Source organism: Salmo salar, chromosome ssa17, assembly GCF_905237065.1.
Source record: "Salmo salar chromosome ssa17, Ssal_v3.1, whole genome shotgun sequence".
Lineage (NCBI taxonomy): Eukaryota > Metazoa > Chordata > Actinopteri > Salmoniformes > Salmonidae > Salmo > Salmo salar.
The window spans coordinates 69318643-69334821 of record NC_059458.1 but is presented as its reverse complement, the minus strand read 5'-3'; the positions used below and the strand labels follow the sequence as shown (position 1 = coordinate 69334821).

The 16179-nt window shown below is 47.0% G+C and overlaps 1 protein-coding gene across 5 annotated transcripts in view; it reads left to right on the top strand.

Annotated features, from left to right (window-relative positions):
• LOC106592487 (IQ motif and SEC7 domain-containing protein 3) overlaps positions 1 to 14896 on the top strand; it is a 294872-nt gene extending 279976 nt beyond the window's left edge. For 3 of the 5 annotated variants that reach the window (XM_045700042.1, XM_045700047.1, XM_045700045.1), the window contains one exon: positions 10896 to 14896. In XM_045700042.1, the coding sequence (XP_045555998.1) occupies positions 10896 to 11396 (501 nt within the window). In that variant the 3' untranslated portion in view covers positions 11397 to 14896. The remainder of the gene's footprint in view (positions 1 to 10895) is intronic. The other 2 variants (XM_045700043.1, XM_045700044.1) reach the window with 2 other exon arrangements.
• The last annotated feature ends 1283 nt before the right edge of the window (positions 14897 to 16179 follow it).

Below are 16179 nucleotides of genomic sequence, written 5' to 3'. Positions count from 1 at the left end.
AGTGTGCCTTGAATTCTAAATAAATCACAGACAGTGTCACCAGCAAAGCACCATCACACCTCCTCCTCCATGCTTCACGGTGGGAACCACTCATTCAGAGATCATCCGTTCATCTACTCTGCGTCTCACAAAGACATGGCGGTTGGAACCAAAAATCGCAAATTTGGACTCATTAGACCAAAGGACAGATTTCCACCGGTCTAATGTCCATTGCTTCTGTTTCTTGGCCCAAGCAAGTCTCTTCTTATTATTGGTGTCCATTAGTAGTGGTTTCTTTGCATCAATTCGACCATGAAGGACTGATTCACGCAGTCTCCTCTGAACAGTTGATGTTGAGATGTGTCTGTTACTTGAAGAATTTATATGGGCTGCAATTTCTGATGCTCATAACTCTAATTAACTTATCCTCTGCAGCAGAGGTAACTCTGGGTCTTCCTTTCCTGTGGCGGTCCTCATGAGAGCCAGTTTCATCATAGCGCTTGATGGTTTTTGCGACTGCACTTGAAGAAACTTTAAAAGTTCTTCATGTCTTAACTGTTGTTTCTCTTTGCTTATTTGAGCTGTTCTTTCCATAATATGGACTTGGTCTTTTATCAAATAGGGCTATCTTCTGTATACCCCCCTACCTTGTCACAACACAACTGATTGGCTCAAACACATTAAGAAGAAAATAAATTCCACAAATTAACTTTTAACAAGGCACACCTGTTAATTGATATGCATTCCAGGTGACTACCTCATGAAGCTGGTTGTGAGAATGACAAGAATGTGCAAAGCTGTCATCAAGGCAAAGGGTGGCTACTTTGAAGAATCTCAAATATAAAATATATTTAGATTTTTCTAACACTTTTTTGGTTACTATATGATTCCATATGTGTTATTTCATAGTTTTGATGTCTTCGCTATTATTCTACAATGTAGAAAATAGTCAAAATAAAGAAAAACCCTTGAATGAGTAGGTGTTCTAAAACTTTTGACCGGTACTGTAAATGTCCTTAGTAATTGTTCGATGTAGGTAGGTAATAGTAGTAGGTAGAAACATAGGAAGTGGTTACTGCATTATATACAGTTGAAGTCGGAAGTTTACATACACCTTAGCCAAATACATTTAAACTCAGTTTTTCACAAGTAAAAATTCCCTGTCTTAGGTCAGTTAGGATCACCACTTTATTTTAAGAATGTGAAATGTCAGAATAATAGTTGAGAGAATTATTTATTTCAGCTTTTATTTCTTTCTTCACATTCCCAGTGGTTCAGAAGTTTACATACACTCAATTAGTATTTGGTAGCATTGCCTTTAAATTGTTTAACTTGGGTCAAACGTTTCGGGTAGCCTTCCACAAGCTTCCCACACTAAGTTGGGTGAATTTTGGGCAATTCCTCCTGACAGAGCTGGTGTAACGGAGTCAGGTTTGTAGGCCTGCTTGCTCTCACACGCTTTCAATTCTGCCCACAAACTTTCTATGGGATTGAGGTCAGGGCTTTGTGATGGCCACTCCAATACCTTGACTTTGTTGTCCTTAAGCCATTTTGCCACAACTTTGGAAGTATGCTTGGGGTCATTGTCCATTTGGAAGACCCATTTGCGACCAAGCTTTAACTTCCTGACTGATGTCTTGAGATGTTGTTTCAATATATCCACATAATTGTCCTTTCTCATGATGCCATCTATTTTGTGAAGTGCACCAGTCCCTCCTGCAGCAAAGCACCCCCACAACATGATGCTGCCACCCCCGTGCTTCAAGGTTGGGATGGTGTTCTTCGGCTTGCAAGCCTCCCCCTTTTTCCTCCAAACGTAACGATGGTCATTATGGCCAAACAGTTCTGTTTTTATTTCATCAGACCAGATGATATTTCCCCAATAAGTACGATCTTTGTCCCTATGTGCAGTTGCAAACCATAGTCTGGCTTTTTTTATGGCGGTTTTGGAGCAGTGGCTTCTTCCTTGCTGAGCGGCCTTTCAGGTTATGTTGATATAGGACTCGATTTACTCTGGATATAGATACTTTTGTGCCCGTTTCCTCCAGCATCTTCACAAGGTCCTTTGCTGCTGTTCTGGGATTGATTTGCACTTTTCGCACCAAAGTACGTTCATCTCTAGGAGACAGAATGCGTCTCCTTCCTGAGCGGTATGACGGCTGCGTGGTCCCATGATGTTTATACTTGTGTACTATTGTTTGTACAGATAAACGCGGTACCTTCAAGTGTTTGGAAATTGCTCCCAAGGAGGTATGGCTGATTTATTTTGATTTTCCCATGAAGTCAAGCAAAGAGGCATTGAGTTTGAAGGTAGGCCTTCACCTTCATTTGAGTCAATTAGAAGCTTCTTAAGCCATGACATCATTTTCTGGAATTTTCCAAGCTGATTAAAGGCATAGTCAACTTAGTGTATGTAAACTTCTGACCCACTGGAATTGTGATACAGTGAATTATAAGTGAAATAATCTGTCTGTAAACAATTGTTGGAAAAATGACTTGTGTCATGCACAAAGTAGATGTCCTAACCGACTTGCCAAAACTATTGTTTGTTAACAAGAAATTTGTGGAGTGGTTGAAAAACAAGTTTTAATGACCCCAACCTAAGTGTACATACATTTCCGACTTCAACTGTATAGCCTGAGCCAGAGGTTTGGAGGTGGCCCTTGGGGCTTTCAGGTGAGTGAGAGAATGAGAGAATAGAAATGGTAAATTACTATAGTAAATTACCATAATTCTAGAGGGTGTTTCAACTCTTATTCAGTTGACATAACCTACCGCAATACAGCTGTGTGTGTATGTTTCTGTGAGAAAACGTAGCATTCCACATTCCACATGATCAGCAGAACTACAGTACCCAAAGGCTTTGCAATTACCACTTGGTGGTGCTACATGACCTTTTGTATCCCTCTGCTAGAGGACTGGTGCACAGAGGCAAACACACCCGGTCAATGTGACATTCAGGGCCTGTTTAACAAGAGGCAGTGTGCTCGGTCTCCATTGAAACAAGGCTTTATTTGTTCTAACAGTCAATGGGCCCACTTCGGTATCAGATAAATTATCATCTTTAAGTACATTAATCATACATTATCTGCTGGGTTAAAGGACTGGGTTAAATGCAGATTTGGAGTTGTATTATTAGTGATGGAGGTGTGTCGTACCTCCCGAGGCCAAGGTGGCTAGAGTAGGTGTCGGTCTTAGAGATCATGTCCCTTCGCTCTACCCCTACAGTCTCTTACCTCCTCCCCACACTGAAACGTCAACCCCCTTTTCAGTTTGATAGCCCCCGTCTCCAGGAGACAACCAGGGTGCGGCCAACGCCGCCGCATCCCCCTGTGAGCTCTCAATACGCTGGGGGCTCCATTTGCCCTTGCCCACCTCTGCTCTGCCATGGGTCTATTCTATTCTGTCTGGATAAAGTGTAGCATGTATGGAGAAAGGTTTTTCATTGATTAATTATGTGCCATTAATGATATCTGAAGCTACACAGTCATTAATCACATGACAATAGGTAAATTCATGTTGTACCCATGATCTATATACAGCCTGTAAGACACAATCTGCACCTTGTCCAGCTTGCTCAAAAGGAAGCTGAATATGTGTGACAGGGGGAGAGATGGATAGAGAAGGCGAAAGAGAAAGGGAGGGAGGGAGGGAGGAGGGAGAGAAATCAAAGGCAGAGCGTGACTCATTGTTCGTTAAGGACGGATGATAAAAGATAAGACATCTAGTTTATTACATTATGAATAAATGTACATCAAAAGCCCCGATGGAAATGGCACCCATGTCATCCATCTAGCTTAAGGGCAATACGGAGCCGAAACCCACATGAAAAATCAATATGGACCTGCCAATAGTCATTCTTGTCACAGTTCCATTACCAAGCTTGCATAATAATCTAAAGCAGGGCTCCCGAACTGGTGGCCCATGGGCCGAGGTTGGCACGAGAGTGGTTTTATTTGGCCCCCCAAGTTTACTGAGCAAAACATTTCATTGTTGGACATAAAAGACTAACATAACAACAGACACCAGGAAATCAGCTCCAAGTTATTTTAATTTGGGAAATCTGTTCCCAAATATTCCCACCAGGGCCTAAAATTTATTTTTGGTCCACCAGCCACTGTGTCAAGTAGATTAAAAAATCTGTCTCACTTTACTGACCTGTATCTGCGCCTCCAAAAATGAATCTATCAGTGCTTCACTCACAGTGTGTAATGCTCAGGCGTCGTGGGTGAGGAATCAAACGCAGGAAGCAGCGAATACAGGGTAGTGGCTTTTAATAGGCCAAATGGCGAAAAACACAAGCCACCCCAAACAGTGATGAGAGTGCACACAAAACAAAGTGCCCCAAACACAGGGGGAATTACACAGTCGGCGCAAAACTAGCGCAAAAATACAACCAGCGTGTACACAAGCATTCAACAGATAAACGCAATCCCGCACAAAGAAAAGGCGGACCAGCTAATATAAATAGCCCCGCTAATCACCCCCACTCAGAACAGGTGCACACAATCACAAACAGGGGAAAACAAAAAGGGAATCAGTGGCAGCTAATAGGCCGGTGACGACGACCGCCGAGTGCCACCCGAGCAGGAGGGGGTCTTACCCGACAATACCTAAATCTACCTGCATTTGGCCAGTGGCTAGTGTTCATTTTATGCCCTGATTCCCACGCATAATAGAGAGACGTAATCGTACTGTATATAAATGTAAGCGAGGTTTTAAATGATTATTTTCTAATCAAATATTATCTGTTTGGGCTTCTTGCAGTCAATTTGCAATCTATAAATTATTTGTAATTATCTTCCGGCCACCTGACCATCCACTCAATAAGTAATAGTCCCGCAGTTGAATCTAGTTGATGATCCCTGGTCTAAAGCCTAGCCTACCAACCTAAAGTCCCTTCCTGTGTTAGTCGCTCCTATCATACAGTGCCTTTGGAAAGTATTCAGACCCTTTGACTTTTTCCACATTTAGTTAAGTTACAGCCTTATTCTAAAATTTATTAAATCGGGGGGTTTTCTCCTCAATCTACACACAATACCCCATAATGAAAAAGCAAAAAAATGTTTTTTAGAAATGTTTGCTAATTTATAAAAAAATAAACTGAAATATCACATTTACATACGTTAAGTATTCAGACCCTTTACTCAGTACTTTGTTGAAGCACCTTTGGCAGCGATTACAGCCTCGAGTCTTCTTGGGTATGACACTATAAGCTTGGCACACCTGTATTTGGGGAGTTTCTCCAATTCTTCTCTGCACATCCTCTCAAGCTCTGTCAGGTTGGATGGGGAGCATCGCTGCACAGCTATTTTCAGGTCTCTCCAGAGATATTCGATCAGGTTTAAGTCCAGGCTCTGGCTGCACTCAAGGGCATTCAGAGACTCCCGAAGCCACTCTTGCGTTGTCTTGGCTGTTTGCTTTGGGTTGTTGTCCTGTTGGAAGGCGACCCTTTGCCACAGTCTGAGATCCTGAGAGCTCTGGAGAAGGTTTTCATCAAGGATCTCTTTGTACTTTGCTCTGTTCATCTTTGCCTCGATCCTGACTAGTCTCCCCGGCCCTGCCGCTGAAAAACATCCCCGCAGCATGATTCTGCCACCACCATGCTTCACCGTAGTGATAGTGCCAGGTTTCCTCCAGACGTGACTCTTGGCATTCAGGCCAAAGAGTTCAATCTTGGTTTCCTCAGACCAGAGAACCTTGTTTCTCATGGTCTGAGATTCTTTAGGTGCCTTTTGCGAACTCCAAGCGGGCTTTCATGTGCCTTTTACTGAGGAGTGGCTTCCGTCTGGCCACTCTACCATAAAGACCTGATTGGTGGAGTGTTGCAGAGATGGTTGTCCTTCTGGAAGGTTCTCCCGTTTCCACAAAGGAATTTTAGAGCTCTGTGAGAGTGACCATCGTGTTTTTGGTCACCTCCCTGACCAAGGCCTTTCTCCCCCGATTGCTCATTTTGGTAGGTCGGTCAGCTCTAGGAAGAGTCTTGGTGGTTCCAAACTTCTTCCATTTAAGAATGATGGAGGCCACTGTGTTCTTGGGGACCTTCAATGCTGCAGAAATGTTTTGGTACCCTTCCCCAGATCTGTGCCTCAACACAATCCTGTCTCGGAGCTCTACGGACAATTCCTTCAACCTCATGGCTTGGATTTTGCTCAGACATTTACGGTCAACTGTGGGGCCTTATATAAAAATGTGTGTGCTTTTCCAAATTATGTCCAATCAATTGAATTTACCACAGGTGTACTCCAATCAAGTTGTAGAAACATCTCAAGGATGATCAATGGAAACAGGATGCACCTGAGCTAAATTTCGAGTCTCACAGCAAAGGGTCTGTATACTTATGTAAATAAGGTATTTCTGTTTTTAAGGTTTTATACATTTGCAAAAATTAGCAAAAACCTGTTTTTGCTTTGTCATTATGGGGTATTATGTGTAGATTGCTGAGGAGTTTTTTTTTTATATAATCCATTTTAGAATAAGGTTGTAATATAACAAAATGTGGAAAAGTCAAGGGGTCTGAATACTTTCCGAAGGCACTGTAAGTGTTTAATCATTTCCATAACGAAAGGGAACATATTCCTCCATGACAAGCACTTCCTGGTGGAAATTACACATGCCTGCATACATAATGAGGCTGATTTAGATCTAATTTGCATACGAGCTACACCGCAAATGTGTTCAGCGGCTGATTAACAGACTCCACCGAGAATCCACCTACAAGTGCTCTGTAATGAAACGCAGCTCATTCTGGGTGTGTAGACAACTAGACATTTCCCAACATATCTCTTCGTTCCAAGACACATATGTTTGGGGAGATGAGGGGAACTGTGGAAGGTACCTAAGCTGCATGAGTGCTGCTGGGGAGGAGTCATACAGCTGATTAGCCAAGTAGTGGCCTTTCACCCTGCAAGCAAAGCAGTGTTCGCTTTGAGACTGAATTGAATTATAGTGTTTATTGTGAATTAAGACGTCCATTTGTTGAGAAACATGCACAAATGTGTTATGTCATCGAAGCCTTGAACATACTTGCTACTGTAGCTTTTAAGGACGTTTTCAAAACATGGGAATACTGTTTGTAGTCATAGGACTAAATAGGAATCGAAGACAAAGTAATCCTCCCTGTAACACCAAACTATGTAGGATGTACACAACCCCCAGTGAGAATGCTTTAGTTTTTAACCGAAAAAGTTAGAGTTTCTTAGGAAACTTCATGGGAGGTCATGTTTAAGTAGGATGTCAAAACCCTCCTGGATCTTTGAAGGTATGACCAGGCCTGCTGAACAGAGCAGGCTTGGTGAGTGACCAGGCCTGCTAAAATGTGTTGTAAAATGATGAGAGGCATGCATTCTGATGAGTGTTGCCTGTGATATCTGTGGATGTCTCATCCCCTCCCCTATTGGTTTCACCTTCGTCTCCAGTTCTAATCCCCCCTTCTATGTTCAATGGCCGTCTAAAAGCACCTCTCCCTCTCTCCTTCACCCCCAGTGTTCAGTGACCCTTAGTGCTACACAGTGGTTTGAGAGGGAGGCACGGGGGCCCTCTGACTCCTTTAGAACCACCAGGCTCCCCCAAAGAAACAACTGACCCACACCTCTCCTCTCAACCGAAACACCCTCACACACCCCTCTATCCACAGCCTCCCCCCACCTCTCCTCTCAACCGAAACACCCTCACATCCCCCTCTATCCACAGCCTCCCCCCACCTCTCCTCTCAACCGAAACACCCTCACCCCCCCCTCTATCCACAGCCTCCCCCCACCTCTCCTCTCAACCGAAACACCCTCACCCCCCCCTCTATCCACAGCCTCCCCCACCTCTCCTCTCAACCGAAACACCCTCACACCCCCCTCTATCCACAGCCTCCCCCACCTCTCCTCTCAACCGAAACACCCTCACACCCCCCTCTATCCACAGCCTCCCCCACCTCTCCTCTCAACCGAAACACCCTCACATCCCCCTCTATCCACAGCCTCCCCCACCTCTCCTCTCAACCGAAACACCCTCACACCCCCCTCTATCCACAGCCTCCCACACCTCTCCTCTCAACCGAAACACCCTCACACCCCCCTCTATCCACAGCCTCCCCCACCTCTCCTCTCAACCGAAACACCCTCACATCCCCCTCTATCCACAGCCTCCCCCCACCTCTCCTCTCAACCGAAACACCCTCACCCCCCCCCTCTATCCACAGCCTCCCCCACCTCTCCTCTCAACCGAAACACCCTCACCCCCCCTCTATCCACAGCCTCCCCCACCTCTCCTCTCAACCGAAACACCCTCACACCCCCCTCTATCCACAGCCTCCCCCACCTCTCCTCTCAACCGAAACACCCTCACATCCCCCTCTATCCACAGCCTCCCCCACCTCTCCTCTCAACCGAAACACCCTCACACCCCCCTCTATCCACAGCCTCCCCCCACCTCTCCTCTCAACCGAAACACCCTCACACCCCCCCTCTATCCACAGCCTCCCCCCACCTCTCCTCTCAACCGAAACACCCTCACATCCCCCCCTCTATCCACAGCCTCCCCCCCACCTCTCCTCTCAACCGAAACACCCTCACAACCCCCTCTATCCACAGCCTCCCCCACCTCTCCTCTCAACCGAAACACCTTCACACCCCCCTCTATCCACAGCCTCCCCCCACCTCTCCTCTCAACCGAAACACCCTCACAAACCCCCCTCTATCCACAGCCTCCCCCCACCTCTCCTCTCAACCGAAACACCCTCACATCCCCCCTCTATCCACAGCCTCCCCCACCTCTCCTCTCAACCCGAAACACCCTCACATCCCCCCTCTATCCACAGCCTCCCCCCACCTCTCCTCTCAACCGAAACACCCTCACATCCCCCTCTATCCACAGCCTCCCCCCACCTCTCCTCTCAACCCGAAACACCCTCACATCCCCCCTCTATCCACAGCCTCCCCCACCTCTCCTCTCAACCGAAACACCCTCACAAACCCCCCTCTATCCACAGCCTCCCCCACCTCTCCTCTCAACCGAAACACCCTCACACCCCCCTCTATCCACAGCCCCCCCCACCTCTCCTCTCAACCGAAACACCCTCACACCCCCCCTCTATCTACAGCCTCCCCCCACCTCTCCTCTCAACCGAAACACCCTCACATCCCCCCTCTATCCACAGCCTCCCCCCACCTCTCCTCTCAACTGAAACACCCTCACACCCCCCTCTATCCACAGCCTCCCCCACCTCTCCTCTCAACCGAAACACCCTCACACCCCCCTCTATCCACAGCCCCCCCCACCTCTCCTCTCAACCGAAACACCCTCACACCCCCCCTCTATCCACAGCCCCCCCACCTCTCCTCTCAACCGAAACACCCTCACACCCCCCTCTATCCACAGCCTCCCCCCACCTCTCCTCTCAACCGAAACACCCTCACACCCCCCCCTCTATCCACAGCCTCCCCCACCTCTCCTCTCAACCGAAACACCCTCACACCCCCCCCTCTATCCACAGCCTCCCCCACCTCTCCTCTCAACCGAAACACCCTCACACCCCCCCTCTATCCACAGCCTCCCCCCACCTCTCCTCTCAACCGAAACACCCTCACACCCCCCCCTCTATCCACAGCCTCCCCCACCTCTCCTCTCAACCGAAACACCCTCACACCCCCCCCCCTTTATCCACAGCCTCCCCCCACCTCTCCTCTCAACCGAAACACCCTCACACCCCCCCTCTATCCACAGCCTCCCCCCACCTCTCCTCTCAACCGAAACACCCTCACACCCCCCCTCTATCCACAGCCTCCCCCCACCTCTCCTCTCAACCGAAACACCCTCACACCCCCCCCTCTATCCACAGCCTCCCCCACCTCTCCTCTCAACCCGAAACACCCTCACACCCCCCTCTATCCACAGCCTCCCCCCACCTCTCCTCTCAACCGAAACACCCTCACACCCCCCTCTATCCACAGCCTCCCCCCACCTCTCCTCTCAACCGAAACACCCTCACACCCCCCTCTATCCACAGCCTCCCCCCACCTCTCCTCTCAACCGAAACACCCTCACACCCCCCCTCTATCCACAGCCTCCCCCACCTGTCCTCTCAACCGAAACACCCTCACACCCCCCCTCTATCCACAGCCTCCCCCACCTCTCCTCTCAACCGAAACACCCTCACACCCCCCCTCTATCCACAGCCTCCCCCCACCTCTCCTCTCAACCGAAACACCCTCACACCCCCTCTATCCACAGCCTCCCCCACCTCTCCTCTCAACCGAAACACCCTCACACCCCCCCCTCTATCCACAGCCTCCCCCCACCTCTCCTCTCAACCGAAACACCCTCACACCCCCCCTCTATCCACAGCCTCCCCCCCACCTCTCCTCTCAACCGAAACACCCTCACACCCCCCCTCTATCCACAGCCTCCCCCCACCTCTCCTCTCAACCGAAACACCCTCACACCCCCCTCTATCCACAGCCTCCCCCCACCTCTCCTCTCAACCGAAACACCCTCACACCCCCCCCTCTATCCACAGCCTCCCCCCACCTCTCCTCTCAACCGAAACCCTCACACCCCCCCTCTATCCACAGCCTCCCCCCACCTCTCCTCTCAACCGAAACACCCTCACACCCCCCTCTATCCACAGCCTCCCCCCACCTCTCCTCTCAACCGAAACACCCTCACACCCCCCTCTATCCACAGCCTCCCCCCACCTCTCCCACCTCTACAGCAATGCTTCCAGCACCCAGTCTGAACTGGTCGCCCCAGCACCAAGGGGCGCACGTTCGCCCTCCAACCCTCCCCCTCTCTTCCCCCACCCCCCACCCCACGCATGCCAGTTGTGATGTGGTGTCACCCAAAAAAAGAGAAGAGGGCTGAGGGAGCACTAGAAGGAGGCCAGTCTTATAACATTTGATGCTGTCTCTGGCTGTTTTCTAAACTAGGTGTCAATTCACAACAGGCTTCATACGTACCAGCTCAGCAGCAGCGGGAGCTTGCCCCGGAGCCCCGAGAGTGTTGGAGCCCTTCTTAACCACCGGGGGGAGCTCTTGCAGCAGCCGCAGCTTCAGTCAGCCGCCGGCACCCCCCTCCACCACCTGCAGCAGCTCCAGCCAATCAGCATGGGCGACCTTCGGCCCGACACACTCATCCAGTGCCAGCAGATTGTCAAGGTGATCGTCCTGGACAACAGCGGCCATGGCCGCGTGGAGGCCTTCCTCAGCCACACCCCCACCCACGCCCATCATCATCACCATGCCCACCACCACCAGGTCATCCGATCGGCCGCCTCCACTCCTGTGAGGTCGCCAGAGAGCAAGGACGGTCACCAGCCCCCCTTACCCCCTCCTCCTCCCCCCTACAACCACCCCCACCAGTACATCCCCCCGGCGGACCCCCGCCTCAGCCTCCAGAGGACCCCAAGTGGCTCTCGAAGCCTGCTGTAAATAAGAGACCAATGAACCAATGACCCCCCTCTCACCCAGCTGAACTCACCCCAACCTCACACCTCACTCCCAACCTCAGCCCAACCCCACCCACCCCGACCACGTCACTAACAGAACATATGTACATGCTATACATACAGAGACAGAGCTATAAAAAAGATAACACATCTATATGCATATATTTAAGGAAATAACGACAAAAGATGAATGGAGGTAAAGATTTAAAAAGAGGTGTGGAGTAACGTCATGAGAAGAATCCAAGTGAAAAAGAAGACGAGTTTTACTTGATTCCATGTGTATTTTGAAATATTATGTCGTTTTAACAAATTTCTATAACAGTTTTGTCAGTTTTAACTCTTTAAATATAGATAATATCATTGGTTTCTTTAGTTTTCTGGATGGATCTTTAGTAGTTAACAAGGAAGAACGTAGTACAAAATCCAGCACCAACCAACTAGATTCAGATGGATTCCACAGACTATGTGAATGTCTTGGAGATTCACTCCAAGATTGAACTTAATCTAAGAACGACTTTTGTTCACTTTTACCGTTCATATCCTAACCTCATCTCTACTATGTGTGTGTGTGCATTTGATTGACAATGACTGAACAATGTGTGTGCCAAAATGACGGAAATCTCCACCAAACGGACTACTTTGTACTCGGCCAGAAGAAAACTAGAAGAACTCAGAATCTCCTCCACTCACCTCGAGGAGTACCCTACATATAAAAATAATTACAGCTAGCGATATTTAAGAGGAGTACCCTACATATAAAAATAATTACAGCTAGCGATATTTAAGAGGAGTACCCTACATATAAAAATAATTACAGCTAGCGATATTTAAGAGGAGTACCCTACATATAAAAATAATTACAGCTAGCCATATTTAAGAGGAGTACCCTACATATAAAAATAATTACAGCTAGCGATATTTAAGAGGAGTACCCTACATATAAAAATAATTACAGCTAGCCATATTTAAGAGGAGTACCCTACATATAAAAATAATTACAGCTAGCGATATTTAAGAGGAGTACCCTACATATAAAAATAATTACAGCTAGCGATATTTAAGAGGAGTACCCTACATATAAAAATAATTACAGCTAGCCATATTTAAGAGGAGTATCCTACATATAAAAATAATTACAGCTAGCGATATTTAAGTGCAACCTGTCTCCTTGTTTGCAATGTGGTGGATGTATTCATTGAAATGGGAGACTGCTGTCTCTCTCTCTCTCTCTCTCTCCCTCTCTATCTCCCCTCTCTCTCTCTCTCTCTGTCTCTCTGTCTCTCTCTCTCCCTCTCTGTCTCTCTCTCGTCTTTCTCTCTCCCTGTCTGTCTCCCTCTCTGTCTCTCTCTCGTCTCTCTCTGTCTCTCTCTCTCTCTCTCTCTCTCTCTCTCTCTCTCTCTCTCTCTCATCTGAGGAGGTGTGTTATTTGTCACTCTCTGTGGTGTTGTTTTTCTTTCTTTTCTATTATCAGGAAACACACTTCCACTGTCATCCTCCACAGATCCCCCGTTCAGTTACTGTAGCTAAGGATGAAGGCAAGGCAACCAATCAGAAGGCTTACTGCCAAACCAAAAGCCAATAACAGCCCAGGAAATAAGCTCTTTATTTGCTGTCGTCATTGTTATATTCAGCTCAGGAATTCTTGACGTAAATGTTCTGGAATGTTCTGGAATGGTTTAGATTGCACATTTATTGTATGCATGTGCTGTTATGCTGAGAGCATAACTAGGACCAGGAATAACTCCAGGCCCTAATCACAGCCAATAAGACTGGTAATTCCCACTATTCGCCCTTTGCCAGTCTGCAGATCTGTCTGCCAATACAATCCAACCAAAATGATTTCCCAGTGTATTTTGGAGTGCAACACACTCATTATGTTAAACATATACACTGGATAAACATGACTCTTGTAATTTCTCAATGCTGCTTCTTCTGTGTATCAAGATAGCCTTTTTATTTGACTTTTTAAAAGCTTAGTACTCCAATATTCACATCACTCATAACAGCACTCAAGTGTTTTGTCTGTTATTTGCTCATCTGTATTGAAGGGGACAAGCATAATCTTAATCTCTCGCTTTTCGCTCAGCTTTGTTTGTTAAATATCAAATTGGGTTGTCGGAGAGGACAACTGAGTTATCTCCATCCATGTAAATGCTAAGGTCAACAAAATGTAATTTATCTGAAATAGTTCATCGACTGCTCTGGTCTGAATGTGCCCATGTTTAAAACATGAGCTACATCAGGCGGTGTGGAATATGTATTCGGCTGGCCCTCCTGGCCTCCTCTCATCCCTGCCCCTAGTTCAGATAATTACCAACCTGCTGTGTGGAGGTCTCCATCTCATCTCCAATCTCAGTCTACTTCATCTGTGAGGAGCGAGCTCCTGGAAAAACAATCTATTGCACCACGCTGCTGTGGGGGCTGAGAGGTTGACTGTGTGTGTGTGTGTGTGTGTGTGTGTGGAGATTGTCCCATGCCCACCGCAGCATCGTGACTCCTGCTCACCAAGAGGAGATCTCACATAAATCTCTTCAGCTGAGATCCTTCCCCTTTTTGTCTCTTTATTTAATGTGTCAGTTTCAATAGACACAAGGCTCTGTTATATTAACTGCTGAAGGGTGTTTAAAACAGGGTTACATATTTCAAATACTTCACTGTGTTAGTGTCCCAAATAGCGCACTGTTCCCTACATAGTCCCCTACTTTTGACCTATAGGCCCTGGTCAAAATTAGTGCACTAGAAAAGGAATAGGGTGCCATTTGGGAAGCACACTGTCTCTTTAGGGTTTAACAGCCTATGGCAAACCAGAGAGCTGTGTCTGTATCCATTTCACACTCTAAGAACAAGGTGATCTGTTTCCTGTTCCTTTCGTCGTTGTCAGTTCAACATGTGGAGTGAATGTGATTCTTCAACCAGGCATGACATTGGTTTTGTATGTATAGGAGGCCTATTGATACTGTGATACATGCTTTCCCTTCAAAGTCAAGTTTGTTGTGCATGACTGAAGTTGACAGAGTGCAGCACAGGGGATAAATATGTCATTATTCTGTCCATTCACCCACAATGCATCAGAATGTGAGAAGCCTATCATTGTCTTTGTTGGCAAAAATGTGACCTTTCTCCCAGGAATGGAGTCTCAAGCAGCAAAAATGAGGCTTAGTGGAATTGATTGAATGCTACTGTAAGTTAGTTCAAATGACTAACCTTTTTCTTTGGATATAGACGAAAGGGCTCTGTGATGCTAAAAATGCACTGCTGTCGTTTCGGGTGACGCGTGAAACTCTTCCCTTCTGGGGGTTTTCTGTCACCTATGTTGTTCTATTGTCACACAGTGAGGAAGGGGACGTTTTAGGAGGACGGACTTGTTGAATTTGGGCATAGGTTTTAACCATCACCTCCCTCGGTTGGCTTTGAATCCCTCTTTACCTGACTTCTGTTCTGCAGTATATCAACATGCTATTAAAGATGGTTTCAGTCTATTCACCATACTGGATGTCTCCTGTTCTTTCCCTCTGTTGTGCTGTATGACTGGGTGTAGTACACACAACGTCATATTACACTGTATCAGAGTCACCTTTATTCTCCCAACTACATTTACACATACCCACAATGCAATGTGCCTCGGTGAGAAGGTGAAGCCAGCAATAGACAATATCCAAGTGGAATACAGACACAAGTCAACATAGACATCATACAGAATGTACAATATCAGAACAGTAAACCTAAAACTCTGGAGTACAGGCTGATTACAGTGAGAATATACCATTTACAGAGGGGCTATATCTATATAAGCATAGGGAGGGATGCTGCCGTGGTGAATATAGTCAGTGCATTGACAGTGAAAGATGGGGTGTCCGGGGTGTCCGGGGTGGGCAGGGTAGGCGATGATCTTACCTGCACTCTTCCTTGTCCTGAAGGCGTGCAGGTCCTTGATGGATAGCAGGTGACAGAAGATGTGCTGCAGTTTTCGTGTGCAGCGGGCAGACACAGACCCAAACCAGACGGTGATAGTACAAGTGAGGATGATGGATGTGCAGAACCAAACCAGTTTCCTGTCTGTGCTGGCACAGTATGTCAGTAGGTAGAGTACACACAACGTTCTATGAAACTGTATGTGAGTGACTATAGTACATAACATGTTCTAGTACTGTAAAATATACCTCCAGTTCACTAGTTGAGGCTGAGAGGTTTTCCTGACCAAGTGACCTGATCAGGAAAACCTTTGGACCCAAGTTGTAGCCGATAACTAGAGCCCATACCCACTAGGCACACACTAGTTGAATCAATGTTGTTTCCACGTTATTTTAATGAAATGACATGGAACCAACGTGGAATAACTGTTAAACTGACGTCTGTGCCCAGTGGGTAGTTTATTCTGGTCAGGTTAGGCGAGGAATTACTCCTGGCTAGTGAGTGGCTTCTCCCACTGTGTCTGTTGTTTTTTTGTGTCCCAAACTGTGTCCCATGTTTTAGCAGTACTGGGAAGGAGATATCAGAGCTCTCTGCAGAATTTCAGCTGTTGTGGCTGCCTGACTAATGTGCTAGTTAAGTAGAAACACTAAATGGCTCGCACAGTGCAACAGATAAACAGAGGAGAGATAAACAACTCTCTCCTCTGAGTGCATGTCCGTTCCATTTGTAGAGATTATTCAAATTCAAGTGTATTGACCTTTTTTTATTGTGAGAGATGGTATACAGCAGGCCTATCTGTGAAAAGGGAGGCTAGCATAAAAGAGTTGACACTCGATTAAATGTATTTTGGTGGT